The sequence below is a fragment of the Canis lupus genome, chromosome 7, assembly GCF_003254725.2.
Source record: "Canis lupus dingo isolate Sandy chromosome 7, ASM325472v2, whole genome shotgun sequence".
Classification (NCBI taxonomy): domain Eukaryota; kingdom Metazoa; phylum Chordata; class Mammalia; order Carnivora; family Canidae; genus Canis; species Canis lupus.
In genome coordinates, this window is record NC_064249.1 from 36757362 (window position 1) to 36784500 (window position 27139).

The following is a 27139-nucleotide window of genomic DNA, read 5'->3' on the forward strand; positions in this document are numbered from 1 at the left end:
GAAAGAAAAAGAAAGAAAGCGAATAAACAATATCTCCTTCTTCATGCTTCCAAAATAGCCCAGTAATGAACTGAAGGTTGACAAATACATGAAGGTCTAAAAAGTTGGAATCTGGAAAAAGAAAATTGGAAAGCAAAGCTGGGTGCCTCAGCTGACTGACAGGCATTGATTAAAATCTCGCATTAAATCTCCTTAGGGCACACAAGAGACCTAGTGATAGACATTAGACTTATCACCTTCAAAGCTTACTGAATTCTGCATCAAATGGAGAACAAGAGTGCCTTCCCAGTAGCCTTAATCAAATTAGACAGGTAGAGCCAAATATAAAGATGGAATGAGGCACAAGAATCATCGAAGGGCATTAATTTGACAGAATAGACAAGAATCAAATATTACTTCTTAAAAAAATGGAAATTACAGTCTCCTGGTTAACTGAGGAATCACATAATAATAATATTAGGGCTCCCAGAGTAAATCAGTGATCATCTAGTGCAGGACCCAGGTCAAATTCATTCTGTCATCTGCTTTTATAAAGTTTTATTGAAACATAGCCACACTCACAATTTACACTCCCCCTCCTTTTCACATGATGACAACACAGCTGAGTAGTTATGACAGAAAGTATTTATTATCTGGACCACTCTAAAAAAGTATGCCAACCTCTGATCTGGATAAAGATCATACGAAGATGGGGTAACCTAATTAATATATTTAAGCTAGAAAGACAAAATAACTCATTTGCCTCTACAGACTTCCAATCTTTTTTCTTTGAAAGAAACTTCCATGCTAGATTAATCAGAATGTCAGCACCAAGTTCTAGCAGAACATGAAGATGGAGCACATTTTAGTTCCCAGGTAAAAGTAATTAGCAAGTTTCTAACTCCCAAAGTGTATCAGAAGGGCCATCAATGAATGAGGAGTTTAACTTCGTGTTTAGAAGTCAGAAGGTATGGGTAAGACAGGCTATACAAACAGAGCAGTGAAGGCTACACCAAAGTGCAGTTACCTTCAAAGTCTTTTCTGAGGGGAGTCAACCTACCAAGGAGAAATCCAGCAAGGATCTAGCATCAAAGTATACATCAGGCACAGAAGGGAACTGAAAAGTAGCATTAAAAAGAGAGACTTAACCAACAGTCTGCATACCAAACAGTCTGAAAACAGCTCCTTGCTACTGGAATGAGCAAGAGGAATGAATGAGCAGAGGAATGTCAAATGGCAAATCAAGCTGAATTTGACACTAATATTTCTGCTGCAGAGATTTCTCTCAGCCTTCTCTTTGGTCTTCCTGGCCCTGGCTCACCCTAGGATGGCTTCCTTGATAGCGGTCTCATTCCTCCAGGGGCTAAAGGCTGTGACCCCTTTATTACAGACAAGGAAAGAGATCCATGCACACACACAGACTCTGCAGTAAGCAATTTTTTTAAAGAATTATTTATTTGGGGGTTGGGCAGAGGAAGAGGGAGCCAGAATTTCATGTTGCCTGATGTAGAACTCGATCCCAGGACCCTGAGATCATAACCTGAGTTGAAATCAAGAGTTGGACACTTAACTGATTGAGCCACCCACCTCTAGACAGGGCCCAACTTTGTGTTCCAGAACAGAATGTAAATATTAATCTTGAGAATACAAAAGTGAAGGCACAATTGGTAAATTATGGGAAATAGAGTGATAAGAAATAGAGGGATATGTGGGAACACTAATATGTTCACCTTTAAAAGTAGGGAATAGAGAGATACTGTCTATAAAATAGATCTCCCTTATCCATGGATGTCTGAAACTGCAGATATTACCAATCTCTGTATACACACACACACACATACACACACACACGTACCTCTTTTCTGACACATAATTACCTCGATAGTGTCTACAGTGTGAAAACACTGGACAAAGACATGATGCATGACCCACATGGGAGGAAGAGGACAGTGCGGGACGGCACAAGACTTCACCACACTACTCAGAACAGCATGTAACTTAAAACTTATGAACTCTTTATCTCTGAGATTTCCCATGTAATATTTTTGAGCTGCAGCTGACTTTGGGTAACTAGAAATGTAGTAAGGGAAAGCACAGATAAGGGGAGACTACTAAACTTCATAAAGCAGAACTGGAGGCTTGCTCATACTGTTAAAGTTACAAATGTGAGAAGAGGAAATTGAGCTTAGCAGATGTAAACAGTTATCCCCAAACTAATGTGGCCAAAGCAGATTCTTCCCATCTCTCACATGGTTTTCCCCATGTCATAAATGCAATCATCATCTCCTCAGTTGGAAAAGCCAAAAACAAGTCTTTCTTGAATCTTCTCCCTCCCCAATCCATATTCATCCCATTTTATCTATTTCATGCAGTTTCAGCCCCTCCTCTGAGCTCCACACAAATGTATCAGTTGCCAATTTAACATCTCCAACTGTATGCTCAATGGGCACAAACTCAAAACCTGGATGTTAAGGCTTCCTCTCCCAGAACTTGCTCTTCCCTCAGATTTCTGTAAGTCATTAAATGGCACCGCCATTCACCTGAAGCTGCTCAGGTTGTAAAGCTGACATCACCTCTGACCCTCTGACTCTTCTTTTTGCCTCACCTTTTATATCTAAGCTATTGGCAAACACAGAGCTACAATTTCAAAATAGGTCTCAGATCTAATCATTTTTGACTCTCCCTGCTCAAACTCTAATCCAAACCATCCAAGCTCTTGACTAGATCAGTACTAGCTCAGTGCCAAGCAAATGCTGATCTCTTAAACACATGAATGAATGCATCTAGGGGCAAATTCAGGCAGTGCTTCCTTCAAAAGTTACCCTGAATTTACCAGACCTTCTTTGTTGCCACTACTGTTGTCCTAGCCACCAATATATGATGACCAGACTTCTGGAATAAGCTCCTGACTGGTTCTTCATCCCCTACCTTTACTCCCCTGTAAGCTATCCCCATAGCAGTCAGAAAGGTTCCTTTAAAATCTCAATCACACCATAATATTGACTCTCCTTGCCCCCTGAGAACCCTACTGTAGCAGCCCATCACACACAGAACAAAAATGTGTATCTTTAACCATAGTAGCATATAAGAGCCTTATCATAACCTGGCCCCTCCTATATCTCCAACCTGATCTCCTACAACCTCTTTGTAGCTACCTCTGGTCCACCATCTGGCCTTCCTGGCCTTCCTTAAACAAATCATATCCATTCCTGCTTTTCCATTTGATGTACAACCGGCCCGAAACTCCTTTCTCCCAATCTTGGCATGCCTTGATTACTTCTTTCAGGTCTCCACTCAAATGTAACCCTGACAGGTCTTAGATCAACAGACAGATTGGTAGGTGACAGACAGACAGGTAGGCAGGTAGGTAGCTAAATAGATAAATACATAGGTAGGTAGAAACAGATCTCTTTAGAATTAGTATAGATATATCCATCTCTCTCAATATCTTTATATTTGACATATGAAGATACATACATGGAGATATGTATATATACACACACACACAAAACAGCCTCCAATCTCTATCATTTTCTACACTCTTTATTTTAGGCATAAAGATAATATTATATATCACTCTATTAATTTATGATGTCTCACCTAGAAAATGTAAACTCCCCTGGCCAAGGGCTTTCTTTCTGTGTCTTGTTCAATAACATTGCATCAGAGCCTAGAAAAGTCCTGGTGCTGACCCTAATATTTGCTAAGTAAATCAATGGATGGATGAATCCATAATCAAGTCCTTCAGATCTTCACTTACTGGCTTCATTTCCAACTCCTATTTTTCCTTTTTTTTTTTTTTTTTTTTTGAGACTTAATTGTTTTAGAGCAGTTTTAAATTCGCAGCAAAATCGAGAGGACAGTACAGAAGATGCCCATATATTCCCTACCACCACACATACATAGCCATCTATATGATCCCCATCAGATGGTACATTTATGACAACAGATGAACTTATAGTGACACATCATTATCACCATAGGTCCATGGTGAACATTGGTGTTGTCCATTTATGAGTAACAGTAAAAAATCTGTTCCAGAGCTTTCCATTGCTGGCCACTTTTGGCAATTAGATCCCAGGTCAAATGTCACCTCTATAGGATGTCCTTCTGTAATCACCTTTTCAAAGGTGAGCTCATGCTCATCCAAAGCACATTCACTCATATAATTGTGGACATTTGTCATTATCTGTCTCACTCCATTCCATAATATAAGCTTAAGGAAAGCCAGAATCTTGTTGACTTGCTCATTGCAAACTGCCCACCACTCCAACCCCCAGAATAACTTAGAACAGGGACTAGCTAGTAGCTACTCAAGAAATATCTATTGGATAAAGTCTGGGTGAATAGAGGTTAAGCAATAACTATATAGGAAGAGGGAGAAGGAGATGCTGATGTAGGTGAGCTAAATTCCCTTATCTACCACTTCAGGAAGTCAATCAATAATGCCTACACAGATCTCAGGAAATATTTCCCTGTCTCACATATACGTAGACTCTAAAAAGAACCAAATCAGATACAGACAACAGAGAGGTAGTTCCAAGAGGCAAGAAGTATGCTATAAGGGGAATTGAGTATAAGCAGACAGAAGGTACAAACATCAGGTTAGAAATTAAAGAGTCTTGGAGATATAATATACAAGACGGTGACTAGAGTTAATAATACTGGTATATGGATGTGTGTATATGCATATACACACATTTTTTTAAAAATAGGCTCCACACCCAGTGTGGGGCCCAACGCAGGGCTTGAACTAACGACCCAGAGATCAAGACCTGAGATGAGATCAAGAGTAGGATGCTTAACTGACTAAGCCATGCAGATGCCCCAATACAGTACTGTATATTTAAAAATTGCTAAGATGGTAGATCTTAAAAGTTCTCATAAGATGAAAGATTATAATTGTGTGGTGATAGACGTTAACTAAACTTATTGTGATGATCACTTCACAATATATACAATTATCACATCATGCTGTACACCTAAAGCTAACATGATTCTGTATGTCAATTATAATTCACCTAAAAAAATCAAAACATAGATTACTACAGATTATATAAAGATAAGTTAATACTTTAAAATCTAATTCTAAACAAGTATCGCTAATGTATGTATTAACTCATTCACTTAACCACTCATGCTACATCCACATCAGTGAACTATACAGAGAGAGTACCCCTTGAACAAGCCTGACCATCTGCCTGCAAAACCAGCCAATTAAACCAATAATGAAGATAATTTCTGTGTGAAAAAGGAGGGACACAAACTAGTCTCAGAAGTTTAGGAAAGGAGGGAGTGACATTTAATCCAGGATATAAAAGATAAGTAGCAGGAGTTCAGTAGCTGGGGGATCAGGTCTGGGTCCAAGCCCAAAGGCTCAGAAGTAAAAGCACGGCAAAGTCCACAAGCTTGAATTTCATCCTGAGGAAAAGGGCCAGGGTCTTCTCCAGGTGAGTGACAGAGCATGCTGACACTCTAGAATAAAACAGTTGCTTTGGCTCCCATGTAGGAAGTAGAAAAAGAGCTGGCAGGGGGGCAAAAACTGCAGTCAGTGTAGCCGAGAGTACACACTGATTGCTGGTGGTGGAGAGGCTAGAGAGACGCAAACCAATTTAGATCTTAGATACTAAAATCAGCAGGATATGTTCATTAACTGGGCATGGGGCCAAGAAAAGATATGAACCAAAGATGATTCCAGCCTGGCAACTCGGACTGCTAAGTGGTTGGTGAATTATTCACTGAGGCTGAAAATTGTGAAGAAAAGCAGATTTGGGTGAAGATCATGCATGAAGTCCTGCTATATGGCAACTGAGATATGAGTGCACCACCAAAGTAGAGGTACACTGAACGTATGGGTCTGGTGCTTGGGAGAAAGGAGAAGATTGGAGAATGATTAATATACAGATGCCAACTGAAGTCATGGGAGCAGATGGGACCACTCAGCAGGTGAATTCAAAGGAAGCAGAGACAAGCGTACAGCCCCAGACGTTTGTAGAAGTCAAAAACAAATATGATCAAATACTTTCAACCCTTATATGGTATTCTCTTTTTATTTACAATTAGATAGAAAGCCAACTTCTCTACAGAACACTCAGTGCATGTCCTATCAGTCTGAAGCTGGGCACAGAGCTATTTTTGAAACAAACAAAAGGTTTGGCTTTCTGCATTATTACCATTATTGAGTGTGATATTCTAAACCCCAATTTATTAGATCACCCTGTTAGTGCCAACTAATATGAGATTCATCATAATTGAATCAGATCATTCTGTAACTAAGCATAAAATGTAAACCCACAAATAAGATTTACATTTTTTAAAAAGATCTATAATTATTAACATAAAATAGAGCCTCTCCCTGCTAATATAGTATTTTTTAAACTATATAAATTACAATTTGTTACAGTACCCGGCTGCTTATTTTGCATGGCAAGTAATTCAATTAGAAACATACATTTTATGAATCAAATTAAATCCAGCAGAGGTAAAATAGCAATTGGTGAATTAGCTTGAAATTGGTTTATACATTCTTTTAAAAGAAAACTTAACTTGCTCCTCCTCTTTCATCTCAAAATCACCTGTAATGTTCTGGTAATATAGAAATAAGGGCAGTCCCGGTGGCACAGCAGTTTAACGCCGCCTGCAGGCCAGGGCATGATCCTGGAGACCCAGGATGGAGTCCCACGTCAGGTTCCCTGCATGGTGCCTGCTTCTCCCTCTGCCTGTGTCTCTGCCTCTCTCTCTCTCAATAAATAAATTAAAAATCTTTAAAAAAAAAAAAAAAAGAAAGAAAGAAGACTGGTTCCCATATATAAACTCTCTATTGCATTATATGATATAATAAAGTGTACACAGAGGAATACAAAGCCACTGATAACAAACTACTGTAGCCAGTATAAGAAAGAGTACTGAACATAGCAGTCAATATATACATATCTGTGTACACTACATATGAAGTGTAGACTAAAGTTTGGCGTGTATCCTCCACTCAAAAAACAAACACACAGAGATTACCTCTGGAAAATAGAAATAGGAATGAGAAAGGAAGCTGGAGGAAACATTCACCCTTCTTCATGTACTCTTCTGTTTAAAAATGAAATTTGAGGGGCACCTGGGTGGCTCAGTCAATGAAGGATCTGCCTTTGGCTCAGGTCATGATCTCAGGGTCCCTGGATCAAGCCCTGCATCGGGCTCCCTGCTCAGTGGGGAGTCTGCTTCTCTCTGGCCTCCTGCCCCTTTCCTGCTCATTCTCATTCTCTCTCTCTCTAATACATATATAAAATATTTTTTAAAAAATGAAATCTGAAAAGCAATGACACTGAAACCAGCCTTAGGAGCGCGAGGGACTCTACACTTCATAATACCACAGTAGCCTCTCTGAGATAACTCGATGCCACAGCCCCACACATCAAATGCTAAGCTAATGAACCAAAGTTATGTTCCTCCAGGGCAAACATATTATAGATTTTATGCTACAAATTCACATCCTCTCTATCAATTTCCATTCAGAGGGCATTCACCTCCTGTTCATTACTGTTCAGAGTTCAGTTTGTCAGTTTAATTTTGTGAGGCTTTGTAGGAACCCACAATAATTACAATGTTTAATTCTGTACCTGAAGGGTGAGCTAAACAGAGCTGTTTAAATGCATATGTTCTGGCCAATCTTTGACTCCCATCCTACCTCTACACACATCCCATCCCTTTCTTATACACAAGATGTGAACTAGTTGGCTTATGTAAGATATCTTTCCTCTTACACTAGCTATTTTCCATTACTTTCTACAGTACATCTGACAATGATATTATTATTGATGTTCAGTAAACAGCTAATATATGTGGTAAAAGTATATGCACAACAATGAATCAAAATGACATACCCACCCATCAAACTCCCTCTACACATTCTAATCAGATAATGGATTTTTTTTTTCCTTGAGTGTACTACAAAAGGAGGAAGAACCATTGGAGAAAAAAACACTCATAAAAACAGAGGAAAAATAATAAATGTTTAGGTCATTGAGACTATAAAGGAAGTTCATCCAAAAGATATATGTAATTCGAAGGTTCTATATATAGTCATCTTAATTTGAAGTTCCCTGAAATGAATCTCAGTTTCACATGAATTAGATAACATCACTATAAAATAGACTATCTAGAACTTATCTTGTAGAAAAAAGAATGTCCTTGCTTTCATATTTTGCTTTTTCTTATTATTACTAACAATCTTACATAAAACTGGTGTCTTTCTGTGACAGAATTTTTGCTTTACAAAATGAAGCAAAAATAATCCAATTATTTTTCACATTCCATATTTTTATTAGGAAAGTGTTACTTCTAACCTTCTATATAAGTATTTTTTTCTTTTGTGTTCCTTGGGGATAGGATGCTCCCTTATTAAAAACAAAACAAATGCTAGGAAAAAATGTGACTACGATAGGAAACAGAAAACTACACCTAATCAGAATGTAAGAGCAAAAATAAAATTTGGGTGTGGAAGAGAAATTAAGAGCTCTGGATACTGACTATCCTGGGTTCATTTCCCAAATTCCAGGGCCTATTCGGTGTAGGATGTTTGGCAGGTTGCTTATGATTCTGGAGCTCAGTCCCCTTACTGGTAAAATGAGCACAATGATAGTGATCCCCCCAAGATTCTTGTAAGAACAAACAGAATAAAACAGTACTTGACACACAATAGACGTCTCGTAAATATTAGCTCTTATTAGTAGTACAGATTAGGAAACTGAGGCCCAAAGAATTTACAGGCTTTCTTTGGGATAATTTAACAAGCTAATTGCATAACTGTCATTAGAACTTAGGTCCTCTGATTAATTTGTACACGTATGTTTCTTTTCTGGTAAGAACACTATTTGCAGTCTGGGGACATTACTTTCAAAGGAGAAAGTGAGATAGCAGAAAAGCCCTCAGATAAGTATGGCCTAGATGTGAAAAAAGGAAAAAGGAAGGCTAGGTGTGTGGGGACATAATCATACACTCCAAAATGAGAAACAAAAAGGATGGGTTGAAGGTTGAGAGCAAGTGACACAGACATAAAACCTCCAATTACACTTTTTATTATGATGCAATTCATTATAGCATAATTGCATTTCTTATGAAATGATAAGGTTAGAAGAAAAGGTTATGTTGAATGTTAATTATACATCCTTTGAAGAATTTCAAAACCATTAACAGTGATACTCTCACAGACTCTGTTGGTTGTCATAAATAAAACTCTTGGAAGGCAATCTTTAAAAATTCGAAATCAAGCACCCTTTTACTCATCGATACAGCCAGGAAGAACTTATCCTACAATTAATTTCTGGAGGTGTGCAAAAATGTGCACAAGAAGATGCTTGGTCCATTACTGGGAGTACCAAATATTGAAAAAAAGTTAAGTATTCATTAACGAGGAAGAAACAATCATGGTTCATTCACATAACAGAATAGACGACAATAAACGGTCCTCTAGGCAGATTATAAAATGAAAAGGAGAATTTAGGTATATAAGAATAATCCAACTCTGTTTTTCTAAACAAAGAATATAAAAATGTGAATGTGTCTGCACAAGAAAATACTGCAAAGACAAAGAAGAAATTTAACAGTGGGTATATCTCTGGGCAATGAGACTGAGGTCAGGAGGACAAGAAGATAGGAATGAACTTTTTTTTCACAATATATGGATATTATGTATTTAGTTTATATATAAAGACTTCATACATATATGAATTTTTACCATACACATTATTAACTTTTAAATTGAAGGAAAATAACAAGTTAAAATTAATCAAAGATTGAAAAAAAAAGAGAAATTAAGAGCAGAGACCTTGAAAGTTTCACTTGAACATTCTTTTATTTATTTATTTCGGAGACAGAGAGTATGAAGGGAGGAACAAAGAGAAAGGGAGAAGCAGACTACAGACTGAAGTGGGAGTCCAACACAGGGCTCGATCTCATGACCCTGAGATCATGACCTGAGCCAACTGAGCCACCCAGGTGCCCCTGTAGCTGAACATTCTTACCTGACACTTAGCACTACAGTATTTGGCAACTCGGCATTGAGAACATCGCATCAGTTTTTCTTTCCTGTTAAAAAAAAAAAAAAAAAAAAAAATTTCACATTAGGAAACGAGTGAAAATCATCTATGATTGAAGAAAGAAATACAAATCAACCTACCCTACTGACACCAATATGTTCGGCTCATCCCATCTGTACAGTACTGTAAGATTCAGATTTTCATACCGATGAACATCTTTCATCCTTAATGTGAGACATGGACATAATAGCTAATGATCTCTTTTTATAAATTGTAGTAAAATGAATATAACAAAATTTACCACCTCACTTTTAAGTGCATACTTCAGTGTGTTAAAAAGATAATTCAAGGTCCAAAATGGAGTCACTTATGCTAAGCCCCATATAATGTTTGAGATGTAACTAGTTTTGGCTCTTCCAGAAATGGAATCTTAAAACAGTCAATCAGGGGGTGCCTGGGAGGCTCAGTCGGTTAACCATCTGCCCTCAGCTCAGGTCATGATCCCAGGGTCCTGGGATAGAGCCCCACTCGGGCTCCCTGCTCACCCCTATAGAAAGTGACCTTGCAAGAATCAACCCATTTTCTCACCTAGTATTATTTCCTTATTTCTGCTCTCTTCTGCCTAAAGAAGTCTTTCATTTTGTACAGCATAATAGGACTACTTTTTATCTACTACACTGTGGCTGCTGCCCAATTCATGAACTACTGAATAAACCCCAAAAGATCTTTAAAATTTACCCTATCTGCCTAGGGGGCTCAGTGGTTAAGTGTCTGCCTTTGGTTCACGGTCGGACTTGATTCCAGGGTCTAGGGATCAAGTCCCACAGCCTGCTTCTCCCTCTGCCTATGTCTCTGCCTCTCTGTGCCGCCATGAATAAATAAATAAAATCTTTAAAAATAAAGAATAATATCTACTCAGTTGAATTATGTTTCTTAACAAATGGCATTAAGTACATTCACACTGTTGTGCACCATCAGGACCACTAATATCCTTTTTAATTAAAAAAATTCATTAAAGTCAGAGATTCCCAGAGTCCAAAAATTTTACATCATACAGATTTTAATGTCTCCATATGAAATACAAAATACAGTGCCATCAACTAGCTGGAAGTATCTATACTCTTCAAACATTAAAATTGTAGAATTCTTAACTTTTCATATACTTTAATTATGAATATACTCTTTCTGGAAAATGACTTTAAAATTCTACTAAATCCAGTTACTACTTTAGACATGCTGAATTGTGATGCTCAAAAGTTACATCCCCTATGTAAGAAAAAAGCAAAAATGAAGGAAAATTGAATTATAAAATAAAAAATAAATATGATAAAATTAATAGCAATAAACAAAAAGCAGGAAGGACTATGGATACTCAGAGTAGCCAAGAGCATTAAAAGTCAAACTATAATATTAATATCAAGGATAAAATAAGAACAAATCTTTCCAAGCACTTCTAATGTGCCAGGTACTGTTCAAAGATTTTTATACCTATGACTTACACTTAATTTCAAACAGTCCTACAAAGAAGCAGTCTTACTATGACAAATTTACGGATACTTCAATTCATTTTCCTGAGATAGAAAGTAGACAGAGTAGTGCAAACAACATAAAGGGCATGTGGCAGGGATATTGAAAGAGAAAAACCAGAATCCTAAAGAGAATCAGAACTTAAACAGATCACATACTTCATTCACTTCTGGGACAGTGAGCATCAGATATGGAGCATAAAACATGGGGAAAGGTTAAAATCTAAATAAAGGGAAGCCAAAATGCTTCCCAACCCAAGAACAGAACTGTAGCTGCCACATATCAACATTCCAAGCAACAATGCAAGCCAAGCAATCTGACCTTCAGGTTCTTGTTTTGACCATCAACACCATACTACCACTCTTTGATAAAATTAGATAAAAACAAAATCCACCAAGGGACATCTGGGTGGTTCAGTTGGTTAAGCATCTATTAATATTGACTCAGGTCATGATCTTAGAGTCTGGGTTCAAGCCCAGGGTAGGCTCCAGGCAGTGGGCTTGAGATTCTCTCTCTCTCTCTCTCTCTCTCTCTCTCTCCCTCCTTCCCTCCCACTCTCTATCTCCAAACTAAATAAATAACACTTAAGGAAAAAAATCCACCCATAGGCTGTATATGAAACACACTGTAAATAAAAGGACATACAAAAGAGGATGAAAAGGATATGCAAAGCAAATACTAACTAGAGAAAAAACCTGTGTATCAACATCAATTTCAGAAAAAAAGCACTTTACAGTTAAAGATAGTGTTAGAGATAAATAAAGTTAATATTCAATGATAAGAAACTCCCATCCCCAGATGTTAAGCACCTAGTGACAAATGTACCCAGTCACAAAATATATAAAGTACAAGTAACAGCTCTAAGGGAAAAAATGACCACCACAGTAATTTAGTATATATAAGGCCCTTAAAATAGTGTCTGGAATGTAGTAAGTACCAAATAAGTATTATTTATTACTATAAAAATATATGAAGCCTTTTTCAGCAATTCACAGACCAAACAGATAAAGAAAAAGGAGCTCAATAATTTACTTGATCTCATGCAATACACAGACCCTTATATCCTTTACATGACGTATACATATTCCTTTTAAGCACTCACTGACCATTTACAAAAAATGCACAGAAAGCAGACCACAGATTAAATCTCAAAAATCCCAAAGAATCTGGGCACCTGGATGGCTCAGTGGTTGAGCGTTTGCCTTTGGCTTGAGGCGTGATCCAGAGGCTCCCCAAAGGAGCCTGCCTCTCCCTCTGCCTATGTCTCTGCCTGTGTCTTTCATGAATTAAGAAAAAAAAAAAAATCCCACAGAATCAATACCACATAGATCTTTTCCTCCAATCATAAAGGAATCAAATTAGAAATCAGTAACAAAAAGAAATCCAGGGAAATATCATATGCACGAAAGGGTAAAAGCATGTTTTTATAGAACTCAAGGATTAAAGAAGAATGATCATGAAATCAGAAAAAATATATATTTTGTTGAGTAGGCTCCATACACACAGGATAAGGTTCAAACTCACAGCCCTGAGATCAAGAGTCACATGTTCTGATAACTGAGCCAGCCAGGTGCCCTGAAAATATATGAGATTAAATAATGAAAAAATACCAAAACTTGTGAGATAAAGCAACAATCATACTTACAAGAACTTTCACAACTTCAAATATTTACACTAAAAATAACAAACTGAGGGAAGCCTGGGTGGCTCAGTTGGTTAAGCAAAGGACTCCTGATTTCAGCTCAGATCATGATCTCAGGGTCAGAAGATCAAGCCCCACATGGGGCTCTGCATTCAATGGAGAGCCAGCTTGAGAGTCTCTCCCTCCACCTCTGCCTCTCCCTCACCCCTTTCTCTCTCAAACAAATAAATAAATCTTCTTTAAAAAAAGAAAAACTGGGCAATCCCTGTGGCGCAGCGGTTTAGCGCTGCCTGCAGCCTGGGGTGTGATCCTGGAGGCCCGGGATCCAGTCCCACGTCGGGCTCCCTGCATGGAGCCTGCTTCTCCCTCTGCCTGTGTCTCTGCCTCTGTGTGTGTGTGTGTGTGTGTGTGTGTGTGTGTGTCTATGAATAAATAAAAATCTTTAAAAAAAAATAAATAAATAAGTAAAAGAAAAACTGAAAGTAAATGAGCTAAACATATAAATCAAGAATTTCAACGTAAAGATAGCAGAAAACTAAGGAAAGCAGGAAATTTCCCAACAAATCCACAAAACGAAACAGAACACAGTGACATAATAGAGGACAAGCAAAACCAGGATGGGTAACATCAACAGATGTCTTGCAAGATTAGTTAGCAGGAAGTTTACAAACAAATAACATTAGGAACAAAACGGAATCAAGTCAAGATTCAGTAGACTGAAAAACAAACAGGAGAGACTTCTGAGGGAATGATAGTAATGACACAATTTTTCAATCTCCTTAAAACAACAGTGCAAGCAACAACAGCAAACCTGAGTATCACTACCCACCCTAGAAAACATCCCAACAAACCCTAAATATGAATGCTGCAGAGGAAAACACTACAAGCTCTGAAATTAAATCAATCTATTTGTGGGAGAAAAACAAGAAAGGCAGATGGGCTCTCAATAAGCCTGAGAACAAAAGTAAGTCCCAAACTGCCAAAAGATACCCAGTGAGTCAAGCTAACCTGAGAACAGGTAGCCAAAATTGGGAGAGGATGCTTTCGGCAAGAATATTCCTGAGGATGAGGCACGGGGGTACCCCTGAATGCCATCTTCCTCAGACCGGGCTCTGAGGCTCAGATCTTCCCTCATCTCCTTTTTTCTGGTATAAGTTATTCAGAAGTAATCTCCATTCTTTTCAAATTAAAAGCCCCAGCTGTATAAAATGTTTCTTTGCAATTTTAAAAATTAATGAGCAAAATCAAGATACCTTAGGAGGTCAGTGATGAAGAGGTTAGCAAGTCAAACTAGGTCCTTCCCTCCCATAACTACCAACCACGGGCTTTAATGCATTTTAACACAGAATGGTGGCAAAGCAAATACGAAGATTAGTGTAAGTACCTAAATTATATAATTGTTGTTTTGATGCATGAAGGAAACGCCTTAACATGAGTTATTTAAATGTTCAGAGTTATTTTTACATATCAAATAAACAAACAAAATTTAAGTTCTTAAGTTTCAAAAAAAGAGTCAAGTGAATTCAAGAGAAAAGTTGTGTGTTTCATCAGAAAACCACTGAGCCTTGGAAGGGTTACTCCTTCTCTCTCAGAGGGAAGATTCAGAGCAATGGCATCCCAAGAAGCAAATTCCAACAAAGGAGAATAAGTTAAATGAGTTTCCTTCCAAACTAAAATTCTTTGGTTCTGCTTCTTTTGCACAGCCAACAAATATAAACAAAATTTGAAGATGACAAAAGTTGTGCATGTTCTAAGGTGAATTACAGTAGTCTCAGAGGGACAGAGAAGTAATAAATATAGAGTTTTCACAAATTGCAGAAATATCTTGTTTGCAAAATTATTAACTCAAAGGTCCAAATAGACTTTCTGAATGAAAAGCAATCTAAGGGGACGCCTGGGTGGCTCAGCGTTTAGCACCTGCCCAGGTTGTGATCCTGGAGTCCCAGGATCAAGTCCCACATCAGGCTCCCTGCATGGAGCCTGCTTCTCCCTCTGCCTGTGTCTCTGCCTCTCTGTCTGTGTCTCTCATGAATAAATAAATAAAATCTATAAAAAAAAAAAAAAAGAAAAGCAATCTAAGGAAATAGGTTAGCAATGTATCAGCAACAGGAAATAATTAATTTTTTACCTTTTCCCCTCTCCACTTAAGAGATAAATAATAGTATTCTACCCTCAAATAAAAGAAGATATTAAAATTATTTTACACCAAAATTAGTGTTCTCTTTTGCCCTACCCACCAAAACAGCAAAAAGGAACCCCCTATCACTTATTCATGCAATCTGTGATACACTTTAGAACAATGTTAAATCACAGAAAATTAGGTTGTTCAGTATTCCAGATACAGTCGTTCATAGAGCAAAACAAGTGAAGTCCTCTCTTCCAAGTAAAGGCTGGGACATCCCGAGTTTCTCCAACAGCATAGGCAACAGAAACGCGGAAAGGAAATAAAAACAGCGCAAAATTACTTGTTCTTCCAGCATACAAATTTAGAACTTATATCACTGTATCTAAAAAAAATCAAAGAAGAAAAATCAATTGGCTCCTTCAAATCCCAACAATTGCGGTAATATTTAAAGGAATGTCTCTCTGTCCTTGGTTATCAGTGGGAGAAAGTATCCCAAGGTTTAAAATTGTGCCCTAAAATAATATAGGCAGGGACCAGACAGAGAAAAAAAAAGTTTCCTGGAAAGCATAGAGAAAACAAACAAATCCTAGTGATTCAAATTAAATCCTCCCCAGCCCTGGCAGCTACTGAATCCATTTTAAACTTTCCATAGAGAAAACAAGGTATCTATAACACATTCATGGATAGTATGCTTGGGACACGGTCAATTATGTCTTGATCCCCTAGAAGTCTCCCAGCGTGCCTTGCAGTAGAATCTCTCCTTCAAGGGCTAGCAGCACACTCACTGTTGGCCACTCTGGCCCAGGCAAAAGGCTCAGGAAGCACAGGGAAACCCAGCAACCCTTCTGCCCTCCAAAGCAGCTCATCTGGATAAAGCACAGCCCTGTACAATCGGATGCAACCCAGAAACCAATGTATGTCTTTGCAGCCTCCTTTTCTGAGCTGAAGATCCATGCCCAGAAATCTTTTGGATACTTCTGGTTCTTTTTCAAGGACCAAAATTTAGTTTGTGGTTGATCACTGTGACCTTAGAGAAGAAATCTGAGCTAAGAAAAAGAACAGACCTCATTAGGTAGAGGCCAAATCACTTATACTTGCTTAAGAAACTGTTGACCTTGGGAGCTCTAATGTAGTACCCTTGCCATAATATACAAGGCTTTAAAGAAGAGTCTCTGATAACCATTCCTATGAAAATATTTCTTCACACAATTAACACATAAGACACTCCTGGAGTATGAGGAATACTGACTGTCTTAAGAATAAAGAGCTCTATTTTTTCAAAAGGCAAAAACCAAAATAACTAAGTGAATAAAGCCTAAATATAATTCCTAAGACAGACAGACCACAGAAATAATACTTCTATAAAGAATTTTATGTTTGGGATGCCTGGGTGGTTCAGTGGCTGAGTATCTGCCTTCAGCTCAGGGCGTGATCTCAGGGTCCTGGGATCAAGTCCCACAACAGGCTCCCCACAGGAAGCCTACTTCTCCCTCTGCCTGTGTCTCTGCCTCTCTTCATGAATAAATAAATAAAATATTTAAAAATAAAAGAATTTTAGGGCAGCCCGGGTGGCTCAGCGGTTTAGTGCTACCTTCAGCCCAGGGCGTGATCCTGGAGACCTGGGATCAAGTCCCACATCGGGCTCCATGTATGAAGCTTTCTTCTCCCTCTGCCTGTGTCTCTACCTCTCTCTCTCTCTCTTTCTCTCTCTCTCTCTGTGTCTCTCATGAATAAATAAGTAAAATCTTTTTAAAAACAAAAAGAATTTTGTATTTGTAAACATCTCTGAAATCTCAGAATCCTGACTCATTAGAAATATTAATGTCCGGGTACTCAGGTGGCTCAGTCTGTTAAGCGTCTGCCTTCAGCTCAGGTCATGATCTCCAGGGTCCTGGGATCGAGCTCCATGATGGGGAGCCCACTTCTCCCTGTCCTCCCAGCTTGTGCTTTCTCTATCTTTGTCTCTATCTCAAATAAATAAATAAAATCTTTAAAAAAAATAAAAAAGAATAGAAATGTTAACGTCAGGTACCTAAGTACTTGGCTGTTTCCTCATAGAAATTTCTGAAGCAAATGGAATTCTCCACTATGAAAAGGAGATTATTCCACACAAAGTCATGCTGTTCTATCCAAGGGTAGTACAATTACTTTTACTCTGACCAAATAAAATACACTACAAAATGCTAGGCATACAGAGTTCCTTTGACATAAATATTCATAATAATATAAGAAAAGAAATCTTCCATTTTTGTTTCCAGATGGTAATTACGTTGGTATGAGCCCAAGGCTTCTTTTTAAATCACATCCACCATTCACCTAACTATCAAATAACACAAAATAGCAGACATGATCAATATAATAAAGACTCATAGGAAAGCAGAATTGGTTTAGATTCATTTTTCTACATCCCCTCTCACTTTCTTTCAGAATCCTAACATTTAAAGTACAAAACAAGAGGGGCACCTGGGTGGCTCAGCCGTTGACTTTGGCTCAGGGAGTGATCCCGGAGTCCTGGGATTGAGTCCCACATCAGGTTCCCTGCAGAGAGCCTGCTTCTCCCTCTGCCAATGTCTCTGCCTCTCTCTGTGTCTCTCATGAATAAATAAACAAAATCTTAAAAAAAAAGAAAAAGTACAAAACAAGAAAACGTAATGGTTAGTATTTCAGGGGGAAAAAAAAAAGGATCTATGACCCATAGGTACCATACATTTCGGGGCAAAACACAAAGTAATTCAAATCCACATTAGCGTTTAGAGAAAAAGCATAGCAAGGTATCGGAGCCAAATCAGACAAGAGGGGCAGATCATCTGACTTGGGTACTTCTCTTTACACTGTTCTCTGGCTCCTAAATTAAAACTATTATACTTGGGGAGACAGTGCTACCTGATGAACACAAACTCCCAACTGTAATTCAGCAAGTGTTCAGTGACTGGTCACCATGTGGACAGCATCCTGCAAGGTCCTGTGTTGACAAATGCAAGGAGGGCACTACAGTCACAACTCCTAGGAGCTCATGATAAATGAGGACAGATCAATACATACCACTTGCAGAATCAGCCACAACACAAAACCAACTTTTGAGAAGCAGCACAGGCTATAGAACCTGAGTTGAGATGAAGGCAAAGTCACATTCTGATAAAGAGTAAATAAGAGAGGATGGCAGGGCTGTTAAGGAAAAGGGAAGTCCCCATTACCTACAAAGGAAGGTGCTTGAGCTGTTTAGAGTTCAAAATCTGCAGTCCAAGTGCTATGGTCTGAATGTGTCCACATCAAAATTCATGGGTTGAAATCTTAATATCAAAGCTGACAGGATGAGGAGGCAGGCCCTTCAGGAGGTGCTTAGGTTATCAGGGTGGAGCATTCATAAATGAAATTAGTGTTCTTAAAAAGTGAGCCCAAAGAGCTCCATCACCCCTTCTACCAGGTGAGGACACAGAGGGAAGGCACCTGCTAATAAGAAGCAGGAAGAAAGCCTCACCAGAAAGCGACCGTGGTGGCACTCTGAGTTTGAACTTTCCAGCTTCCAGAACTGTGTAAATAAACTTCCTGTGCTTAAAACTTATCCCGTCTGATATTTGTTAGAGTAGCTCCAAGGACTAAGACACCAAGCCCACTCCCTACCAGCAGTGCAACCTTGCAACTTCCCTTATCCTCAATTTCCTCTCTGTAAAATGGGATTAAGAAACCACTCATAAAACTGCCTGGTGAACCCCATGAGATCATCTGTCCAAAGTGCCCACTGACAACGTGCTAATTAAAGCATCTAGCAGAGTTAAAACTGGGCTGCTGAGAGTAATATTGCCAGAGTGCTCAAGATAACTTGGTCTGTATCTATGCCCTATCTGAACAGAGCTTCTTCTGGAACTATCCCGTGACTTCTAAAAAAAAAGCAAAATCCACCTGTGCCACAAATCTGGTCATCTCCATGCAGGCACACAGACAGACATTACATACACTACTACCACTTTGTCCTTGGCTCTAATTCCAAGTTTTGACCTGAATGAGAAGTGCTTCCCTGCTCAATCTCCATTCACTAAGGGGTCTGGTACTATTTTTTTTTTAAGGTTTTATTTATTTATTCATGAGAGACACAGAGAGACAGAGAGAGAGAGAGAGAGAGAGAGAGAGGCAGAGACACCGGCAGAGGGAGAAGCAGGCTCCACGCAGGGAGTCCCGACGTGGGACTCGATCCCGGGTCTCCAGGATCACACCTTGGGCAGGCACCAAACCGCTGAGCCACCCAGGGATCCCTATTATTTTTAATTTGATCAGAATGATTAACTTCAGACTGGTCTGATTCAAGAAGCTAAAGACACTGTATGAAGGTTTCATTTGTGAAAAATGAAAATCAGAGAAGACTGTTACATCTTAGGCAAAATTAAAAGGCAATTATGACTCCTGACATTCTGTTTGCTTTTCACAAGGTAACCTCTACCACAAGTTAAGGAGGAAATTATCACATTTTTACAAGAGCACAGACTTAAAGTTTCCTTGTTATATAATGTTTCCCTGCAAAATTCAGCATCATGTACTCAGGGCCCTATCCATGTTTAAAACTGGTGCCTTACAGCTATTTTTTAGGCAAAGCACACATGAGTAAACTGAAGAAATCTATGGCCAAAATGCAATGCTGAAAAAAGGATCTGTTCTAACAACATCTATGTTCCTAAATAGGAAACCTCTCGAGCCGAGTCTAGTAATATGACTGGTAAGTCTAAGAGATGTATATAATTTCCCCAAGTCTTCCTGAAATACAAAATAATAAAAATGTGAGAAATAAAAAAGATCTGATTTCACCCAAAGAGTGAAATCAGAAATCCTTAAACTTGTAAGCATTGCTAGTATAAATATCACTCAGCATATACATAAAAATCAAAATACTGTGGGTAGAATTTCAAAGAAGGTACAAAAATATTTGATCAATATTTTCATCAATATACTATGACCTAAGCATTCAAACTGGCAAAAGATGGTCACCTTGATTTCAATTCCAGGAGCCAGTTTGTCATAAAGGAGGAATTCTCTGTATCTTCCTCTAATTAAAAATTGAAACTTAGGGGTGCCCAGGTGGCTCAGTCAGTGAATCATCTGCCTTTGTCTCAGGTCATGATCTCGGGGGTCCTGGGATAGAGCCCCATGTCAGGCTCCCTGCTCAGCAGGAAATCTGCTTCTCTCTCTCCCTCTGTCTCTCCCCGTGCTCATGCTCTATCTCACTCTTGCTCTCTCTCTCTCTCTCGAATAAATAAAATAAAAATGAAACTTAACAGCACCATGATTCTATTTTAGCCTTAAGAGTGAGAAAGCCAAAAGCCAAATTCACTATCTAATTATACTAATCTCTTCATTTAAGAGGCCCGGAAGCATCTTCTCCGCTGTCTGCTTTAAAAATTTGCCCTTCTATTTCATAATTAAGTATATTACTTTGTTTAACTTTTAACTACAAATTTCCTTAAATAGTCATGGAAATAAGCATAATGAAATCTCAAATAAGTCATTCTCTCTTTTGGAGAACAAAATTAAACTTTAAGTTTATAAAGAAAGTGGATGGGGAGCCTGGATGGCCCAACCAGTTGAGCATCCTTGATTTTGGCTCAGGTTGTGATCTCAGGATCTGGAGATTCAGCCCAAGGAAGGGCACCTCAATCAGTGGGGAGTCTGCTTGAGGATTCTCTTCCTCTCCCTCTGCCCATCACCCAGCTGATGTGTGCTCTCTCTCTAATAAATAAATAAATCTTAAAAAAAAAAAAGTAGATTTCACTGACCTAGTCCCAAAGTGTAAAAAAAAAAAACCCTTGAGTCCTTAAGACACACAGAATGTGTCCAATGCACTGTAATTAATAATAAATTCATTAAGACTTGTACAAAGTGATCATTAGCTGACAACCCTGCAATGAGAGTTAACAGATCAGTGCAGGGATTTTGAAATCTCTGTGCTCCTCTTTTTTTTTTTTTTTTTGTGCTCCTCTTAAAGGAAACAGAAGGTATGGCCAATAGCAGGCTCTCCTGTGGCCCCAACTATCAACCTCAAAGACTCCACTCATAAGATAATGACACTGCTTTTCTCAAACACTTAGGTGGGATTTTAGGAATAGAAATTTTGCTCAGCATAGGAATATAGAAAGGGAAGATAAATACCAGAATTTGGAACATTTAGTAGGTTTAAAGAGAAAAAATAGGATAAACTATGACAATGTACCAAAATGGAATTCAGAAATATGCAAGAAGGAAATTTCATTTACCCTGGTATTTGGACCTATGCTCAGTACACTCCCAGGTATGGAACAGGGAAGTTAAACTGAGCAGAAAAATTTCCAAGAAAAATGCACTTTAATCTTGGCTACTTCATTTATTGTTCTGCAACTACAGGTAATAAATATACTTCTTTGTCCCTAAAGTTATTCTAATCTAAAATAATACCCATGATGATGATGATGATAAAAGCTACCTAGAGGGAAGACTGGGTGGCTCAATGGGTTAAGTGTCCAACTCTTGATTTCGGCTCAGGTCATGATTTTAGTGTCATATAGTATGAAGGCCCTCCCCTTACTCCATGGGACTCTGAGCACACAGGGGAATCTGTTTGAGATTCTCTCTTTCCCTCTCCTTCTGCCCCTACCCCCACCACACACATATTCTTTCTTTCCAAATAAATAAATAAATAAATAAATCATTAAAAATAAAGCCAACAGATCTATACTAATATAAACTAATATCTAATTCTTAATAGAGTTTGCAAATAATTTTATTATGTATTTATAAACAGAAATATACATATTCTCAAAAAATTTTATTTGACACATGAGGTAAGGTATGTCTGACAGCATATTATACTATCTGATCCCTATATAATTATGTACGAATATATGTATGTATATATCAAGATGTATCGTAATGTATTTTATCATTCCACCTTGACAGAATGAACATCATGTCCATACTAATGTACATCTGGGTTGATTCCAATGTTTTACCATTATAAACAATACCACAAAAATTTAAAAAAAATACCACAATGAATACTTGCATTGTGCAATGATTTTCAAAACTTTTAATCTCAATTGAGATTTAAAAGACTAGAGAACCACAAAGAAGTTTTATTCATGTGGCTTATATCTATAGATATTTATATATCTGTAACTATTTACTATATACAGACTAAAACTAATAAATTTTTTAAATGTTCACTAATGCATTTAATAATCTCATTATTATAACATAAATAGCATATTTCTATAAAAATTTTTCTGAAACAGAAATAAGTTCTAAAGAGAACAGTACTATTTTGCATTTTTGAAAAATCTCTTAAATTCCTGGCTTTACAGAAGGCAACTGGATTCTCACTTATGTTTCTGCTGAATAATGAGATATCATATCACTTCTAGAAAATTCCACTGTATACACTAGTGATGGAACGAGACTTAAGAAGGCAAGTAATGCCTTAATATTATTATAAAAATAGCTCTCATTTTATAGATCCCCTGAAAGGACCTTGGGGAGCCCACTTTGACTTCCACTGCTTTAGAGTACATTTTCCTAGAAAAGGAATGGCTATAGTTGTATAAATGCACATCGTGATTGGCTTTTTCCATTTTGACAAATGGGTCTCCAAAGTGTCTGGAGGAATTTTACACTCCCACAGCAGTTTAAGAGTTCCCTTAAAGATTAAAGAGGAAAGGAGAGAAAATGAGTGGGAAATATCAGAGAGGGTGACAGAACATGAGAGACTCCTAACTCTGGGAAACAAACAAGGGGTAGTAGAAGGGGAGGTGGGTGGGAGGATGGGGTGACTGAGTGACGGGCACTGAGGGGGGCACTTGGCGGGATAAGCACTAGGTATTATACTATATGTTGGCAAATCGAACTCCAATAAAAAAATACAGTATATAAAAAAAGTTCCCTTAAATCCATGTCTTGTCAAACCTTCAAATTGTCATTTTACTTTCTACCAGTCTGACTGGTATGGAATGTTTTATCTCACTGTGGGTTTTTTTTTAATAAAGATTAATTTATTTATTTGAGAGAGAGGGAAAGAGAGAGAAGGGGGTTGGGGCAGAGGGAGAGAGAAAAGCAGACTCCACACTGAGCACAGAGCCAGATGCAGGACTCGATCTCTCCATGGTGAGATCATGACCTAAGCTGAAACCAAGAGTCATCAGAGGCTCAACCGACTATGCCCCTAGCTGCCTCATCTCACTGTGCTTTTACTGGGCATCTCCTGCTAAGCAGTTAGAGTTTGAGCAGCCTATTCAAGTTCATTCACCATTCCAGATTTCTCATCTATGAATTACCTGTTCATAATATTTGCACACTTTCTACTAGGTTGTCTTTTTAAGAGATTAAACTCAAAATATTTTTTAATAATTTACTGAGTTTAATCTCTTGTCAGATGCATGCTTTGTAAACTAATTTCTCACAGATTGTGTCTATATTAATTTCTCAAATAGGCACTATAAGATAATATAATACAGTAAATCACTAACACTAGGATCATATGGCCTAGAATTGAATTCTTTTTTTTTTTTTCAAGATTTTATTTATTTATTCATGAGATAGAGAGAGAGAGAGAGGCAGAGACACAGACAGAGGAAGAAGCAGGCTCCATGCAGGGAGCCTGACATGGGACTCGATCCTGGGTCTCCAGGATCACACGCTGGGCTGAAGGCAGCACCAAACCACTGAGCCACCTGGGCTGCTCCCGTAATTGAATTCTAGTTTATCACCTAGTAGCTATCTTATACCAAGCAATTTAATCTCTCTAAACCACCAAACTAAAGTGAGAATAATAACGGTACCAACATTATTTGGCTGTAATGAGAATTAAATAAGACATGTAAAACTCTTAACACTGTGTTTGGTTCATAAAAAGTTCTAATTAAATATTAGTCTTCTTTTCATCACATTATTATTATTCCTTTAAGAGTTTTTTTTTAATAGTAAATGCTCAAAAGACGTGTCTGGATATCATTTGAAATACTTTAGTGTTGAGTAGAAATATTTTTAAAAGTTTAATGATTCTAGAAATTCAGAATTTTATAAACCTTTTTTCCCCAGTTGTTTTTAAGTTCTTCATACAGCTAACTCTAAACTGTTGGATCAAAGTATAGACACAGCACAAATTATTTACTGAAATATTCATGTATATAATTAAATGGTAACTACTTCTTAGCTTAGAAGCAACCAAACACGAATACAATTTAACAATGAAACTAGTGTTTTAGGGAAAATTGTTTGTCAACATGAGTTTTAAATGTTCTACTGTTAGAACATTTAACTTTTGTTAACACCTACACCCAAATAATACAAAACTTTTATACATTTTTCTCTTATCTCAAAAGAAAAAAAAAAGAAACAGATACAAGGCTTCACCGAATGCTTTTATTTTTCTAAAGAGATCACAGGAAAAGCCGAGAAAATCTTAACACACCAAGTTCCCCCTCCTCTTATTAGACTGGTAGCAAAACTTATTCAGCACAGGAAAGAAAAGATAATTAACTCTTTGCAGGTAAACTACCCATTTTATTAAAAAGTAATTTCCCTGTTTATGGCTCATTTACAATTATCTTTAGAAGACAGAAATTTGTAAATGATCAACCTTGAAGAACTAAAAGAATGCCAATGGCAATAAATTATAACATCTATTTTCCCCCAGAGAAAATGAGAAAGAAAATAATTTTTGAAATGTTATTACTCAAAAGGTTTTTTAAAAAATTATGTGATATTTTAAATGGTAAATTTTAATTATCTCTTTTTCCAGGACAAAGATCTGGGTGCCACATCCTTCCTGTTGTTATTTCACTGCACCCATAAAATCACCAAAGACTTTTTATACTATGAACTATGATAGTTCTGGAGAAATACAGACCAAAGGACTTAATTCTTGCCTTCAAGGACTATTGATTCTACAATAGAAGCCGACTAGCAGAAACAGCAATAATGTTTACTAAGGATCTATTACGTGATATCAGCTACTATGCTAGATATGCTAGGTACCTGTAAAACAGTAGTAGACGAAGAGTCATAAACTGACGAATGGGAAGTAATAGTTATTGGTCATCACAGGTCCTAGAACATGACCATAAGAAGAAGCAGCTAAATTGGGATAAAGACAGCCAGAAGTGTGGATGAAGAGGCCAGGTGCTGGGTGGATGTTCACCTCTCCAAGAATGACAAAAGGAGTAATGACGAAAAAAAGAAAATGTGAGCCTGAATATAAAGAAGTCACTGGAAGGTGAAGTAATGGGGAGGTACGCTGGCAACTCATTCAAAGATGCAGGCAATTTGGAGGGAGGTGAAAAATTATCTAAAAGCAGCAAGGGGAGCACTCTTTTGCTAGATCTAAGGTACTTTTAGGGTATGGGGAAAAAAAAAAAAAAAAAACAGCCACTACTTGGGAGGATAGAAACACTGTCCTCGGAAGGCAGTCAGTTTCACTTACAGCAAGATGGAGAAGGGAATACTCAGAGATCTACAGGATATGGAGGTTTTAAGATGAAAAGAATGTTTCAGGGCAGCCCCAGTGGCTTAGCGGTTTAGCCCCACCTTCAGCCCAGGGCGTGATCTTGGAGTGCAATCTGAATCAAAAGGTTTCTTAATTTCATTAAGGATGAAAGCCCTGGAACAGTCAGTGAACCCAGGATATGCTATATACAAAGGAAGACATTAAATAATACATTCAAATTGTTGCAACAACATAACAGATTCAGATAATAAAATTAACCAAGGACAGTACTGAAGAGATTAAAGACACTGCCTCCTGAGAAAAAGTGGAAAAGAGAGACAAAAAGTTTGTCAGTGCTTTTGTGTAGGGTACCATACACAAACTGCAATCATGTTCATTCAGAAGACTTAAGGATTTTCTCATACCATCAAGGAAGACCAGTGAACTCAGACTGCGTGGCATACGCACTAGAAGCAAAGTGCACTTTCTGAAAAGTACTATGGCATCTGGCCATACTTCCCACAATGCTTTGCACGTCCGACACAGTGAACAAGTGTTTGCAAAATGAATAAACACATCTACATATAAAAAGTACTTTCAACTATACCTCCAAGATCAGTAATGCTTGAGACCTATAAAAGAAAGTCACTGCAAATGTTTCCAAAATTGTTCTTCTACACATCAAGAGGCAACTATTTAGAACACTTGAAGGTTAGCCCTTTGTGCTTAACTCTTCTACTGCCTCACAGATAAAAGTAAAACGGTCTTTACCTTCATTCAGATAACTATCCCAACAAACACAATACAGTTTTCAAAATTTTATGTTAGAAATCTTAGTTTAAGGGCAAATTCAAAATTCTAACCTGGTCACCACACATACTATTAACTGATTTCGTGTGCTGGGGGGGGGAAAACAAAGGTATATAACACCATGTTTTTCCCATCTGCTTATTTATGGAGATTTTAAATTTTATAAAAGAAATTGAGTGAAAAAATGTGCACACAGAATAAACGTCCTTTCTTTTAAAAAAATATTTATTTGAGAAGAGAGGGTGGGGCAGAGGGAGAGGGAAAAAGTTTTAAGCAGACTTCATGCTTAATGTGGAAGCTGACAGGGACTCTAACTCATGACCCTAAGATTATAACCCTGAGATCATGGCCTGAACTGAAATCAAGAGTCAGATGCTGGGATCCCTGGGTGGCGCAGCGGTTTGGCGCCTGCCTTTGGCCCAGGGCACGATCCTGGAGACCCGGGATCGAATCCTACATCGGGCTCCCAGTGCATGGAGCCTGCTTCTCCCTCTGCCTGTGTCTCTGCCTCTCTCTCTCTCTGACTATCATAAATAAATAAATTAAAAAAAAAAAAAAACAGTCAGATGCTTGAGGTACCTGGGTGGCTC

The 27139-nt window shown here is 37.9% G+C and overlaps 1 protein-coding gene across 7 annotated transcripts in view; it reads right to left on the minus strand.

Annotated features, from left to right (window-relative positions):
• Nucleotides 1–27139, minus strand: part of SMYD3 (SET and MYND domain containing 3) — a 794127-nt gene that overhangs the window by 622182 nt on the left and 144806 nt on the right. For all 7 annotated transcript variants that reach the window (XM_049112431.1, XM_049112435.1, XM_049112436.1 and 4 more), the window contains one exon: nt 9993–10056. In XM_049112431.1, the coding sequence (XP_048968388.1) occupies nt 9993–10056 (64 nt within the window). The remainder of the gene's footprint in view (nt 1–9992; nt 10057–27139) is intronic.